This window comes from Pyxicephalus adspersus, chromosome 3, assembly GCF_032062135.1.
Source record: "Pyxicephalus adspersus chromosome 3, UCB_Pads_2.0, whole genome shotgun sequence".
In the NCBI taxonomy this organism is placed as follows: Eukaryota; Metazoa; Chordata; class Amphibia; order Anura; family Pyxicephalidae; genus Pyxicephalus; species Pyxicephalus adspersus.
In genome coordinates, this window is record NC_092860.1 from 121,464,003 (window position 1) to 121,484,935 (window position 20,933).

General features: G+C 33.8%; 1 protein-coding gene across 2 annotated transcripts in view; it reads left to right on the plus strand.

The window, feature by feature from the left end:
- Positions 1 to 20,933, plus strand: part of SGCZ (sarcoglycan zeta) — a 242,182-nt gene that overhangs the window by 92,788 nt on the left and 128,461 nt on the right. For both annotated transcript variants that reach the window (XM_072406195.1, XM_072406196.1), the window contains one exon: positions 19,945 to 20,136. In XM_072406195.1, coding sequence (XP_072262296.1) covers positions 19,945 to 20,136 — 192 coding nt within the window. The remainder of the gene's footprint in view (positions 1 to 19,944; positions 20,137 to 20,933) is intronic.

Consider the following 20,933-nt stretch of genomic DNA (forward strand, 5'->3'; position numbering starts at 1 on the left):
AGATGGCAGATAAAATACCAGTGCTTTAGAAATGGTTGTCAGAAGGATTAAGTATCTCTGAAAAATAGCATTTCTTTGGCAAACTTAGAAAACTTTCTAACTTGCACATAGCCTCCTTTCCATAAACAGCTTTTCTATGTGTTCAGAATATAAAGAACACATGAGTTTTATCTACTATGACACAATTATAAAAAGAAAAACAAGGGCTTATAAATACCAATTTTTTTGTTCTGAGTATCGCTATATCATGAGCCACAAAGTCACAAAGTGGCTAATAAATATTTTGTCGCTATAAAGGTGAATTATATGTAATAGTTAAAGCAAGAAACTGACAGTCCTCATTAACAGCATTCTGAGGAAGCCAACAATCCTCTAGATATATTTAAGTGATTGTTTAATCAAAATGATAAGAGCTTATCAGGCCTTGGATTAAAAAAGCTCCACAGAAGTAAACTTTGCTCGTAGTTCATGCTGACCAAGGCTAGATTCTAAATTTTGGTATTTGCACCCCATTATTTTTAAAGGTCATGAAGGCATAAAGAGTACATTACATTAGTGAGAGAATTTGCATTGGAAGAAAAGCTATCATTAGAGATATATCTGTGTTGTTATTCCACACAACCATTACAAGGTTTTAGTTCCTATATTGATTAGTGCCACTACTAAGACTCTAAGGGCTCTATTTAGAAAACAGTGCATCTGACATTCCTCCAAACATTCCCTGGCGGGAATCTTTCAGGACCATGTGTTTCAATAGTAGTAGTTGATTCCCACCAGGAAATGTTTGAGAGAATGTCAGATTTTCTGTTATTTAAATCGAGCCCTAAGAGTGGTTTATTAAATGAGTGAAATGGTATTATCATTTTGAAGTTGATGATCTGATGATCTTATGATTTGATGATGAAGATGGTCATTACAGTCTTCTAATAAGACAGACATCCCATGTTTGCCTTAGTGAAACCTGTAAGTAGTGAATGCTCTCATTGGTTGTCGGCTGTCACAGGATCGGTTCCTAACAACAATCAGTCACAAGAAATGGTCACTGTTTTTTACCTTGACAATAGACTTGACTGATATTTACAATAGTTATGACCTTTTAATGAATAATAATGTCCGGCTGTAAGTCCTAAAACATTAAATATTAGCCTGGTAATATAATGTGCTGTGTACACAGGCTAACACCAATGTGGGAAATTGCAACTGGCCGAAACTAAACAGTAAAACTACTTAAAGCTCAATTTTTTTTTATCCCATAACATATTTTGTGCACACCCTATATAATCAAGCAATATTAAAATGTAATAACCACAATGTATCCATCTGCCGTAACTGAATTGCCAAGATAACTGATTTGGTTATCTAAACTTAACAACAAAGAATCTAGAAATAAAACCTCTAAAATTACTACATAGTTTCATTGAATAAAAGGTCTAACATTTAATATGCTCAAATATCCTTGATAATAAAATGTTGTTCAGTAATGTATTATAATATTTTAAGTTTTAATTATTAATCATACATGACCAAACTAGTGTGTTCATACTATTACCTAGATGGAATGACTCAAAGAGTATTATTTTGCCATTGTGTTTCATTTATGGGAACACCATTTTGTTCCCATACTGTTTGGTGTGTAAAAATGGCATTTGGTTTTGGCACAATTTGGGTTCCACCTTTTGGCTACTCACTAAGATCATAAGATGTAAATGTTTACAAGTAGTGAACATACAAGTGGTTGCTATTTGTTTAGTCCAACACCTATGTTATAATAACTGATATGTACACTATTTATTATTCTGTATGTTGTTTACTAGTTTCCCCTGAATAAATAAAAAAAAAAAAGTAATTGCTATGCCAAACCCTGGGTGAATTGTGGTTTTCATGGGTGGTACCACTCCTATCAACCAGTAGGCAACTGGAAAATCTGCCCACTGTGTATTTGATAACCATCCAAGAGCTATGTTTCTAGTGTGAATACTGTACAACATCTCTATTGGTTAATGGTGAAAGATGGTCCCCTAATTGGAATGTTCTGCATTTCTACTGGCAATTTTAACAGTAGTTGTGTTTCAGAAATTTAGGATCAGTTGGCTAAATGATGACCCCCCCCCACACACACACTATATTCCTAGCAATATCTATTACTATTAAAGTGAATGTAAACCCGGTTTTTGCATCTATTTTTGCATGAATAAGTGGTCAGACCCCTGTCTGTGAAGTTATCACATCAGGTAGACCTCTACTCACTTATAGTCACTTCAGGAATTAAGAGGAGCTCTCTCCTAAGTGAGTTGATGTTGGAACAGAAGATGTGGATGTTCTTAGACAGTTGTTGGAACAGGAGATATGGACAAACCTTCCATATAGATAAACCGATAAAGTTGTTCTGGTGAAAACGTATAGTTTAGATTTTCTATAACTTTCTCAGTCAGGGACAATAGTAATAATGAGAGTGAATATTTTTATCATGGACACACCACACACATGAGTCTAACCAGACTTTTACATACACCCTTCCTTCTCAATTTTTTAAAGTCTACAATTTGTTCCTGTAATTGTATTGCACTTTTTTGTTGATTGTATTTGTATGCATGAGTAAAGATCTCTTCATCATAAACTTACCCACTTCGTTCATGGGCCAAATGATATGAAATTGCCTTTCTTTTCTGTAAGGCTACCTTTTTATGGGTAATTAGACAAGTCAATAACACTTTAAATTTATTAGTGGGTCTTGGGAGTTGCTGTTGATTACTGAACAACAACTACAAATGGTTCCTATTGGTGTAAGCAGCCAAGTTAATGAACAATTAGATCATTGTGCAGTTAATGAATAATCACTGGTACTGGCCACTTTTGCAAATGTTTTGATTTATTTAAGTAAATTGCCACTTTTAAAAATTAATTACTATCAGAAATCAGTTTGAGAATCGCCATCAATGTGGCTATAGTTTTCTCTTACAAGAAAATTTTAAAATATAGTATTACAGGATTAAACTTTTGTATTTTAAACCATTTTGTACAGATCATTTCAAAGACTTCATTGACTCACTTTAAACTGGATACTTTGTTGAAGAGATGGTGTAGCACGTTTGGAAATGTAACATTGGAGAGCTACTTTTGATTTAAATAGAAGAATCTTTCAAGGCTTATTAAGCAGAAGAGTTGACAAGCAGAAATGAAGCCAATTAAGTTATCAGGCAGACAGTCATGACAATACAAATGCTGAAAGTGTACAAAAACCAGACCTATGATTCAACTACTGCATATAACAATGTAAAACAAAAAGACAAAAGCAAACAGATTCAAATTAGCGAGACAAATACTTGCTGTGGACTGATGAAACAGCATATAAACATTGTTTGCCTGTAATTCAATTTTCCAGTTAGCAGGCAAAGAGCAGTGATATCTGAGATACCGAAAGTAACACAAAATATATCCATTATAGGAATTTGAATATTTTTCTGTATTCTGAAAGAATGTGATTTGTTTTCATAGTATTTACTTTACCATCAAGGGAATCCTAATAATAACTTGTTCCCGAACAAAATTATGGTTACTTTATGTTAGCATAGTATAGTAACCACAGTTATACTTTGGTGAATTTAGCTGCAAGAATGCTAGTACCTTCATATAATAGTAGTAAGAATACACTACAGTTAGAAGAACTTCCAAGGGCACAATGGTATCTTTAGCATATAATGGGACTGCTGTGAATGTCATCAGCTCTGTACTGTCCAGATGTATAATCACATATATGGTCAGCCCTAGCACCTGGAAGATCATTCTCAACCAAATGAATGTCTACAAGATTAAAATGACACTAATTTGTACATTTCTGTGTTAGGTGTGGTATCTGACTGGGGAATGCAAAGTGATCCCATTTAGCTGTACACCAGCTATTCAGTTTTTCTACAATACCTAAAAATATTACCGCTGTCATTACATTTCAATAAATTTGATGTTTAGGTAAATTAATCATGGAAAAGCTCGAAAAATGTATTTTATAGAAATATTAAAGTAAATGTGTCATGAGAAAAGTTTTGGATGCTGCCACTGGTGACCTCTTTATCTCTAACTTTGTTGTCTTTGATTTGCAAAGGAACTATCATGCTGTAAATCAGTCTTCACATTCATTTTATTTTATAATCCCAAGGTTAGGAAAATATTTGACGCCAAAGCAACACGATTATAGTCATGGAACTAATATTCTAAAAAGGAAAGGTCGGCAATTTTATAACTTTATATTTATTTCATGACATGACTCCTCCAAAGGTATATCTTTAGCTAGACTATAGATATTGAAGTAATATGAAGTGCTTAACAAGACACACAAAAGCTTTAAAACAAGCTTAAGTGATTGTATGCAATGTGGAGCAATGCACCCTTAAAGTGGAACTAAACCTAAAAATGTAAAATGCAAGCAGGCAGGTTATTTATTCCAAATGTTCCAGCCAATGGCTCTACTGCAATAATACAAAGTTACCTGCTTTTGCTAATTTATTTAACTAAACTCACCTATCCGTACTCCTGCACCAGCATTAACATCTTTACATAGTCCTTCAAGAGCTTGATTGGCCGACCAGCCACAGCTGTAGGAGGTAATAAATTTCCACATACAGGTATGCTGAGATTGTATACAGAGTTGCCTATGCACAACTTAGTGTACAAATAGAAAAGACTATAAACAGGCAGCTAAGTTTGTTTTATTGCATAAAAGACCTTACATGTCCATTCTTTAGTTAGGAACCTGCCTACTTGCAATTTTTTTTAGTTTTTAGGTTTAAGTGCTCCTCCAAAGTCCACTGCAGATGCACTAAAGCTGTGTAAGTAATTTTTAGGCAATTTAGTACACTCTTTTCCTCTTGCAGTGACCCAACAACTTTTGCCATTCTAAACTGTAGTGTTTATTTTAAACAGTACTTTGATAATGAGTTCCTTTATAGTGTCTGCAGCTACCTAGGTCAGTAGGCTGTTAACACAGAGAAATGTGTATGTGTAAATGTATATACATTTTGTTTTTTTTTAACCTTTTGATAGGAGGAAGACAGAATTAAAGCATGATATTAGAGGTGGTTAAATAATATTGTATATAAACTACCTTTCCATAAACCTAAAAATAATTATTCATTGTAGCATGCTCAATTCCTCTAGGGACTGGGACTTGACATCATATTCCTACTGTGACTGCAGTTTTTTGTGCCATATTGTTGCATTATTAATGTATTTAATGTATATATCTTTTATGTTTTTAAGAGACAAAAGCAAGTTGTAATGCAAATCTAACTTAATCTACTACTAGATTACTGAGAAGTCTCTGTATGAATGATTCTGTTTTCCTAGCAGAATAACATTTCAGAGGGTGATTTGTTCCTTATTTAGCAGAAAATTCAATTGATTTGTGGAAACAAAGTTAATTCAAGGAAAGTAGAATGCCATGGTAAATGTTCTGCTGTCTTCTCAAGAGCAAATACAGTATATAGTGTGAAACTAGATATCAATTACATGCTATTTAAAATTAATCGTCAAGAGGCACAGGCTTTATCCATAAAGAAAATGTACCCAATGCATGTATACCCATGGGGCATTTATTGACATGCCCTAGTCAGTAACTCAGAAAAACTTTTTTATAACAATATGAGATTTGTTTAATTAACATTGTAGTTGGAAAATATTTTTTTTTAATCACATGAAAAAACTTGATGGAATGGTATGATAAATGGTAATCTATAGCTTGTAGTAATGTATGTTTTAAAGTCTTAAAGCAATATAAATATAAAACACTGACTTTATAATACATAGGAGTCAATTTAAAAAGCAGTGAATCTAACATTCACTGAAACGTTTTGTGGTGGGAAATCAATTGCCATTTAAATACACAGACCTGGACCACCAGAGAATGTTTCAGTCACTTACAGATTCACTGCTTAATAATAAATAGAGTTTCTACTTTCTGTATTTTTTTAAATCTTTTTTCTAAACCCTTTATGATGCAAGGCCCTGTACATTTTAGTATACACTGCTTTACATGACAATCAGTATATGACTAATGTGCCTACATAAATAAAATGTTCATTTTTTCAATAAGCTAACAAGGTACATTAAATTAGTTTTTATTGGTTTTATTATCACAAATATTAGAACAAATATCATTACTACAGTTATTTACATCATAAGCAGAACTAAACTCAAAACAAAAAATACACTTACCTTTAATCCCGCAGATTCGTCCATAGGTCGGGAGGTTTCTACGTTTGTGTACCTCGTTGTCCCGCGTTGTCGGTCTTCGGCCAGGTGCCAACATCTTCTTCTCTCTTCTTCAGGGTTCTTCATCCTGCATCACCCGATCTCGCACTGCACAGGTGCGGGATCGGGTGGAGTGGATGTAAAAAAAATATTGCCGTTCTCACTGTGGCAATTTTTTTTTCTATTAATGAAAGGGCTCCTTTATATAACATACTCACTTTTCTGTACTTAAGTTGGTGACAAGGTGTCTAAAAAGGTATTGGTACATACTAACCAATGCAGGGATCATGTGTAAACACTTGGTCCCTGAAATCATGTTAAAGCAGACTTAAACTTCAAAATTTACTTTACATAAAAGCCTGTGGTGATCAAGACAGAAGAGGAGCTCAAAACTTCCCAGAAAACCTACGTCACGCATCCCGGGAGGCACTTGGCTGCTCCTCTGCGCATGTCCTGATCTGAAAAGGGAGGCGCTGCACCAGTTTTTTTTTTTTTTTTAAAAGGGTGTGGCACTTAAAAAAAATAATTAAAATTTTTACATTATTTTTAATATTTCTTTATTTAGGACCAGTCAAAGAAAAGGAAAACAAAGCATACTTTACAGAAGCATAGGAACAAAAATATATTATCAATAATTGTGATAACCAGATCTTAAAATTAGCATGATAAAATTATTTTTGTTTTTTGTTGATGTTAATAATATAACACAAAAACAGAGCTGACATATAATTTTCACTTTAAATAAAAGCCCTTTTATGTAAAGTAAAAATTTAGGGTTTAGGTCCGCTTTTACATGACTTCAGAGACCAAGTGTTTACACATGATACCTGCATTTGATAGTATGTACAAATAACTTTTAACTTGAACCTTTGAACTTGGCAACAAATTTGAGTATACCAGTTAAAGTCAATTTCCTTGCACAGCATTCTCCCTCCTGGCACATCCTTGCCCTCTTCTTGCGTGGAAATGCCTAATTACTCTTGTGCTGCTCCAGTTGCTACACCCTATTTACTTATAAATCATAAACCACTGGGAAAAGGAGCAAAAGCAAATACAAAATAGTGTCACTTAAGTGACAGCTCTGAGTCTGCTGGGGCTTCTGTCATCATATTCAAGGCTTTCAGGGCTTTCAGATGTCTACATATAAATAAATATGTAAATACCATGAATAAAATATGTTATATGCACATTTATTCTTACATGGAGATTTTATAAACAAATTGGTGAAAAGGTCACTCTAAAGCAGTATGATAAAATAACTTTTGAAATGAACTGATTAAAAAAATCATTTGATTAATCAAAAAACCCAAAGGGTCTAAACATAAAATATGAATTTGTTATTTAACCAATATGGAATGCAGTTTTCCTACCCAAATAACTAACCTGCACTAATTAACATTTACTATTAAAGCTGTGAGAATAAATTAATGAGGAATTGAAAATACCAGAGAAAGTCCCTATTAAATGTTATTTAATCTGAATAACTTGCATTTTGTTCCTTTACTGCTGCTATAGTGGGGCACTGAAAAAAAGTGAAAAAAATTGCAAACAAAATATAGTGATCATCAAAAAAGCTTGTTATGGTGATCACATCTGCATCTCACAAAAAGCCTAACTGTAATTCAAGGATACCTTCCCTAATCACATATAAACCAGTTCATAGATATGGATAGCCATTTGCGTATCGGTAAGACATCGCAAATATTTGACTTTGGCCCCTTCAGGACTGATCCTATCCAGCTCATACCCAAGGACAGACCAAAAACAGCAAACCTAGCTTTACTCCCCGAAATCTTCAATGATCAAATTCTGTCAAACTTTCAGGTGGTCTTACTTCTCCACAACTCTCCAATCTTTTATGTACAGTCCAGCTTCCCCTTCAAGTTTTTGCTTACTGGCTTTGAAAAGGCTTTTAACATCTATATAAAATACAAAAACTACAGTATACAAACTTTTCCATACCTCCAAGACAAACAAATTCTTCCAAAGAAAAAGATTCTGTTATCTAAAAAATAAAAAACAGATTTTGCATTTGAAGAAATTCCTTACAATTTTTTAAAAAGCTATGATGCAATTTGAGCTCCAATTATTCCTTTACTCTTCCCTACATTACTGTCACTAACTTATATACAAAATTGGAAGCAGATCTAGGACTTACCTTGCGTAAAAAGACCTGCCAACAAATATGGCTCTCCACCAAATCAAGTTCCAATATTGTTGGTGCTTTAGGAACTAATTTTAGGCTAATATATTACTTTGATATCCTGTGCCAATATTAGTTGCCTAATTTGTGATAGGTTTCTCCCCTCTGTTTTTTAGAAAATTCATACAACTGCATTATCACAAATTTGGCAGCAATACCCCAATTTCCCTATCTTCTAGTATAAAACAAAATAATTTCTTAGCTGTTCTGAGGATTTCACATGTCCCTACTATCTCTTTCTTGAACCAAAAATCTGAGTTTCCTCTTCATCCCAGTTCCAGCCTGTTACTGCAACCAAGCAATGCATAGCCATGAATATCTCCTGATATGCACTTCATTATGATTAAAAAATGTTGCCTGGATTCTGCCAAATTACAAGAATCTATTGGCATGTTTGAATCTTTTTTAGACCCTATGGATTCTTCTGGTTGTCCCTACCCTGCTCTTTTACGGTTCGCTCTCTTGCCTATACCTCGTAATATACATTTCTCATTGATATTGTCATTTCTGAATATGTGGATAATTGTTCTCTACCCCTTTACCTCAATGGTGTGCATTGTAATTTATTTGTCAGAAAATGTAATAACATCTAGTTTTATAATACATATATATATATATATATATATAAAAATTGTACAGTAAATAGTTATTTACCTAGTTATTCAATTTTGTATTATTTGTATTATTTATTTTATGTGTATATATATATATATATATATATATATATAATATATAAATATATATATATATGATACACACATACACATATATCTGTGACTAAAACAATGTATAGCAATTTGAAACTGTAATAAATTAAATCATGCTGATCAGATCATGCTCATGTGTCACGTATATAAAATACAGAGATTAACATCACCAAGGTAATGCAAAATTATTTGAAAACAGAGATTGTGTATTTCTAATTTAAACTACACATCAAACATGACTGAGTGTCATGAGATGGGAAAAGCTAGGTCCATCATCAATACACTTTGCTCTCAGAACTTTCATCTTCATCAAAGGGTTTTGATACTCAGGCGGTGATAGGGCACAAGAAAGATTTAAACAGGCTGACAAAAGAAATTAAGAACTATATTCATCCACTGAAAGTTTGTCACTATGAAATGCCAAGTTCAAAACTAATGGTAAAAAAAAGAGATGGAAGAGAACAGGCCGGACTGAAGACTCCAAAAAAATATGAACTTTTAAATAGTATAGAAGCACAAATGTTTTATTTCCTGTATAAAGTCTACAACATGCACCTAAATTGAAATATTCTTATATTGATAAAAATAAAACATTTAACAAGTAGTTTATTCAATTTTCCTTTAGAAAACTTTACAAGGTTGGACATAATTTTTACCAGCTGATTTTAGTTTCTGTTCGACGGCATATTGTAGCATTAATGGCAGTTGTTTTAAAAAGCAGTTTAGCTGTGTTGGCATCATAGGGAGAAAATTGTATACACCTCAGCTGCGGTCCTGCTTGTGGCTGTAATGAAGTCTCTGTAGTAATCTAATTGTATTGACTTAGCAGGAATGTGGAATTCTAATTGACAACATAAAGCCAAGTAAATTGCCATATCAAAAAAGACATGCTGACTTAAGCCTAGTTGACACCGATGTCAAAACTATTACTTTACTTTTAATAGAAAAGCTGGGATCTTCTAAATTATTAAACCTCCATAAATATGTATACTTTAATTATTATAAATATAAAAACAAAGGCATTTACCAGAGGATACAAAATAACATTCGGCAAAGTAATGTATGCAGAAAATGGCAGATTAGCATTGCATTTACAAAAATACACAATAAAACTTCATATGATGACTTAGAATGATTAGGGAATTGTGTAATGCAATGGTCTGATTTAAGGTTTAAATTAACGGTATTATTTGATTTTTCACAGACTTTTTACATTTAATTATTACCTAGTAGAAAGTTCAGTGAAATAAATGTCCTAATAAAATGTATTAATAGGGATAAAGTAAATCTATCTTAAAACCAAGTTTAAAATAATTTCTTTTTAATTGAAAGTAGCAACTTAAATATGTATTCTCATAAAAACTAATTTTTGATGTCAGACCATTAGTCTAGGGAATAAAATTGGTGAGTTATCCCTTACCCTATCAATAGTCACAGCTGTGCTTTCCCCAGATAACATCTCCATCGTGTAGAATACATGAAAGATTGAACAGATAGAAATAGATGTCTTAATGCAGAATAATACTTGAGAATTGTAATTAGTGAGTGATTGAGTCATTTAGCATCTAGCCAAAACTAGGATTGGCCTAGCATTTTCAAATCACCTCATGAATTAATTAATTGGCTCTATGGCAAAATATTCTATCTCATGAAAACTGAAATTAATATTATAGCTAGAAGGAAATGGGGGGTAGGAATAGTAGGATAGAAATAAGTACAGTTAAAGCAGTACTATTAGTTGATGGTGTTGTAACATTAGTCCCAAAGTGTACAACCAGAAAGAAGGAAAAAGTAGTAATTAAAGCAGTAGTATGCAAATTAACCAGCTAAGAGAAAGAGAGAAATATGTTATTTCCTTGCCAAGAACACTAAAAAATATCAGCTTTTTATCCACAAGTAGCCAGGTAAAAGTAGACTGTATCATAGCTAAAAACATTAGGGTTGGGGATAATTTTAGCTTAGTAAATGTGCTGATGAAAACCTAATTGGATGGCTGAAGTCAGAGAAACGTCACCCCATTCACTAAACTAGAACAGGAAAAGTATAACATCTGCTAATTGATAATTCACTTAGGTGAAAAGCCCAAACTGTTTATGTAAAACCATTGCTTAGATTATGTATACTTTTTATATTTTTATAATGACAAATGTATATTATAGGGAAAAAAAACAGATTTTATCCAGCTATTTTATCTTACTTAGAAGCCCAGCTTCTTTAGGTTCATACTAAACATATGAATAAAGTGTTATTATAAGAAGTTTTAGCCAGCTACAAATAATTATAGGTTTTTTATTGCTAATATTTCAATTACCTCTTATTTAATCATTCTCTGGATTATTGTTTTTATTCTCCTGTCTGGTATTGTGCTGCTACAGTCCATAAAGGACATTCAACAGAATTCCACCTTAGTATAACCTTTTTGCTATCCAGGTGTCACAAACCCAAATATATGTTCTAAAGAAACAATCACCTAGTGTATTTCTTTAATTACAATTTGCAAATACAAACCAGTCTTTTATTCAAAGGTCGTAAGTAAACCACTGATCCTCAGATCAAGTATTGTGAATTTGTGTTTAATAAGAAAAACACATTAAATAAAACGGCGCATTAGAAAGTGATATATACAACAAAACAAATGTCATCAGCACCTGTCTTGGAACATATCTTTATATCACAATCATGGACATGCTTATAATAAAAATGGCCTAAAGGTAAAATGTTTTCATGTGCACTTTTGCCATGATCTGGTGTTTATTTGTTGTAGTTATTTATGGTGTATTGTCATGTATAATTCTGTAATACTGGTATTAGATGTAAATATTTTATTATATTTTGATACTTGATACCATAATAATACTTTATTTTTGATACTTTTTGATACTATATTAATACTTTATTTTTGATAATACTTTTCAAAATCCGCTATATCTTTCAAAAAGTATTGGATTATTATAACAAAATCAATGCAAATGGTAGCAAGTCAGACTTCTGCCCACATATGAAAGTTGAAATGATCAGACCCTAAGCAAAGTAGTGCTTTACAGTTCTTGGCCCATCAATAGCCAACCTTCAGCTGGTTTAAAGTAATGTGTATATCAAATGACTACAAAGCATTTGCAAGGCTTTCAGCAGATTTCAAGCAGACTCAAGAAAGCTTTTAAAGAACCCTATTAGTTTAAGTATTGGGATGTTGAAAGCAGATCAGGTTGTCACTTTAAACAAGTTGCATGCAGGCTTTAGCTGGCTTTCACAAATGTGTATAGCACTATGGCATGCTGGAAGTCTGCCAAAGCCTTCTAGCAGCTTGTTTAAATTGACAGCCATCACTTACATCAAGACTTGTATTTAACATCCTCATACCGAAACTGAAAGGGATTCTTTAAAGCTTCAAGCTCCAGTAAATGTCTCCTGGACATTCAGCCGACTGTATTTTAGAGCATTTTGCTATAATTTTCAAAATATTCACCTATCATTTTTTTAATTGGATCTACCCAGCAGCATACTACATGATAGAGATATTCCAATTAAAAGATTCACCCATCATGTTAAAATCAAACAATATTCATCAGCATTAAGAAAAAAGAAATTACAATTACAGGAAAAATTTCTCTATCATTTTTAAATTTAAACAATATTTGCCTATCAGTATCAGTGCATAGTAGAGGTCTTAGATTTCAACTGCAAACAAAATTCACTTGTCATATTTAAAAATCAGTCATGATTGCCCCTAAACTGTCACAATACACATACAGCAAATCCTTGTAAAATGAAACTGTAGCTAATTGCTGTAAATTAAAATAAATATTCACTGTGCAAATCATTCATCAAATCCTTTATGAATAAATCCTCAGGAGTAGAACTACAAAAAAAATACCTTTACCATAATTTTTAAATAATACATGTAATTCTCATAGGGATGCAGATAAGTAACTTCATATCCCGAGTATTCATTCATTATTTAATAACTTTTTCATGTGTATTAGAAAATACGTTTGTGGAAACGTTGGAAAAGTGCAGTTATCTGAAAGGATGATCTGCCTTCTGATTTATTAAAAATAAACAGCTAGATAATTTATCCATGAATATTTTTTCTGGATATTGTAAATTATTTCTAATATGTTAGCTATCTTTCGAAAACAAGTATAGGCAAAAATATCATAACAATGCACGTTTTACAATATGCCTATAGAAAAATAGCTGAAGCCAGAGTTAGGAAATTGACTATGCACATCCTCTAAAAATGTCTCTTGGTTTATAGAATTAAATAAAGCAGTATAATCTACCCATGAATATTTTTAGTATGTTATAAAAAGGTATAGTTGTAATAAAGCTAACCTTTGAAATAAAAACATTTACATAGAAAAATATACTATTGATGACCTACAGTCCCTCTATGACTATGATGCTTTATGAGTCCTTGGCTAGAACAAGCATAACAGTCAAGAGATACCCGTCTTTGCGTATGTTATTTTCCGAGTAAGAAAAGTAAGGTTTCGAAGGTAGAGGGTTAGTATGACATCCAGGTAAATAGTATTCTCCGAAGAAGATCCACATTCAAAACATATTTCCTGATAATGTTCATCATAAATGGTGTAATTAATTAGAACAGGCATTTAGATCTAAACTGTTAGGTACACAAAATGGACTTTACAAATTTTAAAAAACAGTTTTGTACATGCATTATTAGTGACCAAATATATTGTGATGATTCATGTATACTTAAACTACCAATAAAATATTATTCCTAATTTTAATGTACAGCAGTTTTAGTGTACAGCACTAAATTTACTAGCCCGGACCATGCATGTGTGGGGAGCCAGGTGTCACTCAAAGGGGAAGAAACTTCCCCTTTAGTGACGTCATGATTCCAGAACCTGCCCATTCTCCCATCACAGGTCTGGGCCTGCAATGGGCGAGTGGAGAGTGGGCGGTTTGTGTTCAGGGACATAACCCGCCCACTGACCTGAGCCTAGGATCCATACTGGGGACATGGTCTGAGGCTCTGGCCAGTGCGTCCCCCCAGTGGGTTCCTTCTTCTGACCCTGTTCAAGGGTGCACCGGCCAGAGCCGCGGACCACCAAAATTTTCTCGTGGACCACTGGTTGGCAACCGCTGATGTTCAGCATACCCTACCCCTTAATCAACTTTGGATCTATATGACCTTCACTTTACATTAACCCTGGGCTTTTAGATATATATAACCAATGTGAATTATTCTCCTTCCTTTGTGTTAATGTGTTTGTGCTTGGTAATTAGTCACTCAGGTAATGCTTTCACACGAGGGTAGAGATAAAATTTTAATATGTAAACTTCAATTTGTGACTTGGAGCTTACATAATTCTTTGCTTTGCATAGTCTTATTGATGGTGGTGGGAATTGGAAAAGGGTAGGTTGCTTTAAAGTGGAACTATACCCGCTATACTCATGTGTGCACACTCCGTTGCAGGACTCTGCCATCTTCTTCCTATTAGTGATCTTTGGGCATCTGGACTGGCCGGGGTGGGATGATGATTTAGTCAGTCCGGCAAGCTTTAGTTTAATTTTAAATTGCATGGGCAAAGGATATGCTTGCTCAGTATCCTTTGTTAGTGACAGGTCCACTTCAGTCCTGCTAAGGAGGGTGCTTCCTGCTTAATATATGCCTTGAAAAACAGAAATTATTATGCAGCTACTGCTGTTTGTCAGCAAATTACCTTTTCTTTGGGTTCTAAAGGATCAAGGTAAATCCTATAGGTTTAGCAGCCTTGAATGTTTTCTTTGCTTTGGATTGTTCTCAGAAAATCATCAGTAACAAAATCATTAGCATGTAAATCCATGTGCATTATTTTGGTGTTAGAAAATAATACAGTTTCTTTATGGGTAGTATAAAATGCATTAACAACATGGTAACATTTCTGTCCTGAAATTCTAAAAAGCCCTGTTAATATTATTGCAGAATAAATTACTGGTTAGCGCCACCATAAAAGTATATTTTATGTGTTTGTATATACTGCTGTTATTTCTATGTTGACCTTGTTTTGCAAACCTTTGTTAATGTGTAATTAGTGTATTAAAATATACACTGGAGGCTGTGATGTCTTAATGCTATGAATACATAATAACAGGGCCCAAATTTGTAAGAAACATACTGTGGAGCTTATGCTGGCAGAATTTTAGCAGGATGGCAAGACATCCTCTTAATTTTTTTTCACATCTTGTGTACGGCTGTAGGGAAATGTTTTCACAACATTTGCCCACCTCCAATAACATTTATCAGTTTTATTTGGAGAATCAGCCTTGCTTTAAAATTGATCTATAATCATGCAGCATATAAAACAATGTTTGGAGAGTACATAAATGAAATCTGGTCCTGATGATACACTGTGAACACAAATGTGATAATATTAAAAAAATCACTATGAGTAGTGATTATGGAAGTTTAAATACCCAAACCAACCTTTACTGTAGCTTTATAAGCATCTGCATTGCTAAATCCTATTAAGGCTCTTTACAGTAATGTTTTTTTTTTTTTTATTTTGTCAATAGGACAATGAGATAGGGACTGTAGGTTTGTTTGAAACAATTGGAGAGTTTGTCTTGGTCATTAAAGAGTTACAAGATGTTGGTCAGTTGTGTTTAGCAAAAAATTTCTTCTGCAAGTCATGCAAATGTTTCCCATCCCTCCCATCAAGCCTCTGTCCTGCACAGGAGTGAGCAGGGAAGCCCTTACGTAACTAGGAGTCATTCGTATGTCGGATGTCCTTTACTCGGGGACTACCTGTATTGGTTTATAGATGTATATATTGAAAATAATGCAATATAAACTTAACAGGCAAAAATATTTTACAAACATTTTGTTTTCTTTTTACTGTTGTAATTCACTTTGGCAGCTGTTGTCTGCCAGTCTCAGCTGCCCCTTTTGTATAAGTATGGTAGTATACCAGATATAGATGAGTATCTCAGTATTAATAATGCAAAGACCAAGTAGTGCATGTACCTAAAATTAGTTGCTGTCTATTACAGCCCTAGTACACTGAATTTGAGGCTGCTATTATCTGCAAAGCTTGGCACTGTCTGGTAGAGTTGAATATGGTTACCCTTACCACAAGCTCCTCTTATATCAAAGACAACCTTTCTGGCAAGAATAAATGTTCAGAAGGCAGAAGTAACAAGCACCAGTAAACAACACCACAAATAAGCATTGAAAAAGACCAAAAAAGTCACCTACTATTTATGACGAACTTTTAAAAAGCACAGTAATACAACAAAAGTAATAACTTAATATGAAATTTTATTTGCCAAAGTTGATCCCAGTCCGTCTGAAAAAAATTTTTTGAAACTGTTCTGCCCAGCTTCAGTTTTATTTTGATAACACAATAAACTTTACTGTAAACCATAGACATTTTGTACTCAGGTGCCCAAGATAATATTGAGTTGGCAGTAATACAAGCAATATATAAATATTATTGGTTAGGACTGGCATTATTCCTTATTTTCTGTGCATTTTATTTTCTCTTTTAAAAATGTACCATGTTACAGTGCAGATCCTGGCTGACTCCATCTGTTTACATTGCAATCAAGGACAAGCCAATGAAAAATGTATATTCTTCTGTGGCTTTTCTGCAGTAACAAGTACAATCAGTTACAATAGTAGGAAATAATGTTGTATTACGTCACATTCATTTCAAGGGCCTACCGAAATGAACAGTAAGAAGCAATCCATCCACGTAAGGAGCTGTCCATGGTACTATACCAACTCTGCCACATGCTTTAGGTATTATAACTAATGTGAATAATATACTGTTACATAATTCACTATTTTTATAATTTAACCAGATATGGTATTTGAGTTCTTATTCTTAAGTTCATATGTGCGAAGTCCTGAGAAATGATCTCTCAGAGTTCCCTGCAATTCTAGCATGTTACTAAGCAGCATACTGTGTCAGAGTCCCTATATTTGTTTCATTACTGGTGTAATTTAAAATTGTATGGGGAAAATCCAATACCTGAAACTATTACAGTTAGATTTATTAATGCCTGGAGGATTTCTTTTTTTTATAAACCTCTTAATATATATTCATGGGATGATATCACTTAAGCCTTTCTCTGCCATCAATATAAGGCTCATAGTAGAACTGATTGTACCTGGTTAACCTCAATAAGCCTTTTGGTGGCTGTATTTACACTGTATGTAAGCTCATGGTTGGTTAAACTAAGATGGTGCCTGGAACTCTGCCCTTAAGTGCTTGGATTTCATTGGTGGGTAAGAAACAACCGATCATATCCTCAAAATGTGTGAAGATTGCATAAACTAGTTTACTATGCTGCAGCAAATGTGCTTAGATGTGCTCATCCCTGTGCCCAATAAGTAGCTTCTCTGCTGACCTCCATCAATTTGCCCACCTACCTGTTCACAGCTCTCTTCCAGTCACTGCTGATCTTTCTTCCACCCTCTCCGATCTCCGGGCAATCACCACTATTCTCCATGTCATTGCCACTTGTCTCCCAGCCACTTCTGATCTCTCTTTTCTCTGTTGATGTCATGTGATGTAGTTCACTTCTGTCCACCATTGTAGGCCTTTTTTTCCAGTTCCACTCAAAGAAGCAACATCTCTCCTGGCACCCCTCACTGCTCCTGTCTTTTTGGCAACTGTGATTGCTTGCTGTTATAAATGGGTCTTTTGATCAACATAATATATGAATGGGTTTGTGGTAAATAAACTTGTTCATACAAAAAAAATTTGATTTATTGGGGACAGTGGTTACTCTTTTTTTTCTTTCCTTAATGACCCAAATCCTTTTCCATGTGTGTCTTGCATGTTCCCTACATTATAACATAGTCTACATTACAATGGCAACTTTTTATCTGAATTCAGGAGCACTGCAGCATTGTTGCCATGCTAAGCTGCATTAGGTGAAATTCCTTGGCAAGCTCATAAAGCATTTGTAGGATTTTGCAGAGGGTCTGTGAGAAATCTGCAACTTAAATGTATTGAGTAAGGCCATTGTTTCACTTTAAAATGGCACTTTTCTACTATAAGGTATTGTAGGAAAAAACATTTAGCCAACATGCTCTGATGACTTTTCACCACTGTTTTTGTTCCACTTATAACTGTAACATGTGCCTGCCTGTGTGCATAAACAGACCTAGATATATGTGTAATCTGCGTATCCTACTCTCAGACTCCCCATGTCAGCTGTTGACACACAATTTTTTTTTTTATTCTTTGTGGAATCTTTGTGGATACCATGATTCATCATGCAGCCAAAATGTGGTCACCCATTACGATATGAAAGAACTTCCTTCCTAAGACTTAAAAGTAGGCCTTACCAGAACTAGAACTATGACATGGCCAAAATGCCAGCATTACGTTATTTTAGAAGAGTGAACCATTTAGCCTTTATTTATTTATTTTTTGTGAAAACTTTGCTATCACGTTATTAGCATTATTCATCAAAGTTATAAAATAGTTAATATACAGAGGTGTCAGCCAGGTCACTTGCACAAATTATGTACTAAAGGAATTCATTATGTTCACAGCATGCATCATATTGTTATCTGCCTGAAAACTGTAAGAAGGTCATTAATAAAGGCCAAAAATAAGCCCGGGTCAGTGAGAAATGGAATGCATACAGCATGTTTACCTGATGTGCATGGCAGGCACTAGCTAGCTACTATACATGTGAAATCTTTTTAAGGAACACAATGTTAGAAACAGTAATTAGATTGTGTAAAGAGCAATCTGCTTAGACTTTATTTTTCCCACATTGCTGCATTGTGAATTACTTTAAAGATTACGTTTAGAAAATTTGGTCATTAACATTTTCAGGAAAACAAGCGCAATAGTGTTTTTGTTTTTGTTTTAGACATGCAGTTTATTTCTTTGTGACTGAACAACAGTATACTATTGTCTTTTTCATTTATTCAGTTGGCAGTGACTTTATTATAACTTTTTTCTTATAAGATAACAATGCTTTTATTAGACATAGGTCTATTTCCCAAGTTTTTCTCTTCGTGCCATCTGTAGTTCTCATGCCTTCAGAAGGCCTTCAGCCTTCAGATCAAAAGGTAATCATGACAAGAGAGTGCAGCCTGAAACAAACCTGCACATAGAAAGCCTCTCCATCATTATGGAAAAAAAATCATCAATGGGCAGTATGCTGGGTGCAAGAAACAGTGTGGGTCACAGCCCTTAAAGGTTGCCCACTGATCTGAGGTCTACAGAGGGAATTATATATATGTATATATTATAATTATATATGATTATTAGCGTAGCCTTTTGTTTGTTCTGAATATTGAATATTGAATAACTCAGACATAATTGTCTTTATAAATAATTCTCTGGAATAAGAGAAAGAGCAGAATTGTTGAGAAGAGATTCTATCATCTATTTCATGGGAGAGAGAAAAGTAGAGTACAAAAACACTGGAGAAAAATGTGTGGCCATTCAGATTTAAATTTTTTTTCCCATACTATATCTGGGGAGGAGCGACACTGTGACCCTAGGATGGTACAATAATACACCATCACCTTCTCACAGTTAACAGTTAGCAAAGAGCACCACTTATCAACTCACAAAGCTGTTAGCAAAATTAACAGGAATTAGTTTGCAGTTGTGGAAAAATCATATCAAAATACTTTCAGTGTTTTATTTAATAGACCTAAAGATGATAAATACAAGAGATCATACAAGCTGTGCAATAGAATCCAAAAAGTTTACAAAGTCTTTCTAACTTTTATAAAATTGTGTTCAAATGCAAAATACATTTATATTGCGGCGTATTTATTAATTCTTTCTTTCTTTCTTTTAGATGACACGAGAACAGTACATTTTGGCCACACAACAAAATAACTTACGGACTGAAACCGCTCAATTTTACCCAGTGGGAATTTACGGATGGCGGAAGAGGTGTTTATACTTCTTTGTCCTTTTGCTATTGGTTACCATGATTGTTAACTTAGCAATGACGATATGGATATTGAAAGTTATGAATTTTACAGTGGTAAGTACAAAAACTCTTTTTAAAATATAGATGCTTGCTTGGGTTCTTTATATCACTTTATAACACAAACTCTGATCACATAGGAATATGCTTAAAAAAATATTGCAAAGAATAACAGAATGCTGGTAATCCCCATTGCCTATTTTAGGGAAATATTCATGCATAGGGGGTTTTGATAGGGAAATCCTGTTTTCTAAATCTGGTACTGGCTTCTCTGTATTCTCACCTCAACCATCCCAGTTTGCCCTTTGATTGTATTTAATGCTTTTGTTATGCTAGAATTTAAATCGGTTGCTAACGGATATGCTTGCATGATCCACGTTTATCAGTGATGTGTAAATTAGAATGTACAGGCTACTATGTTTATGCCCTGATATAGCTTCCATATGTGAAGGAATGCTAGGTATGCTGCAGCATACTTTAAACAAACATAATTCTAACCATTGTTTGTAGTTTCATTCTACATATAGGTGCATGTGTATGCATGCATAGTTATGTTAAAGGAAATTGTAAAATGAAAAGTAGTAACTGTACTGCAAGTATAAGAAACTTAGTGTGTGCAGAAGATGAAGAAAGCTAGTTGCCATGCAAAATACCATATATTCATTCTAGGAATAAAGAATACATTATTAAATACCTGTAGATATGTATACTTTTTCTTTGTACAGCATAGCTTGCGGACACTAGCCAGATTTTTTTATTTTGTTTCAAGTAGTAGCACAATCTGTGGTGCACCTTACAGGAACAGAAGGTACAAAGGCAAAGTTGTGTAAATGTTTAACACATAATAAACTATA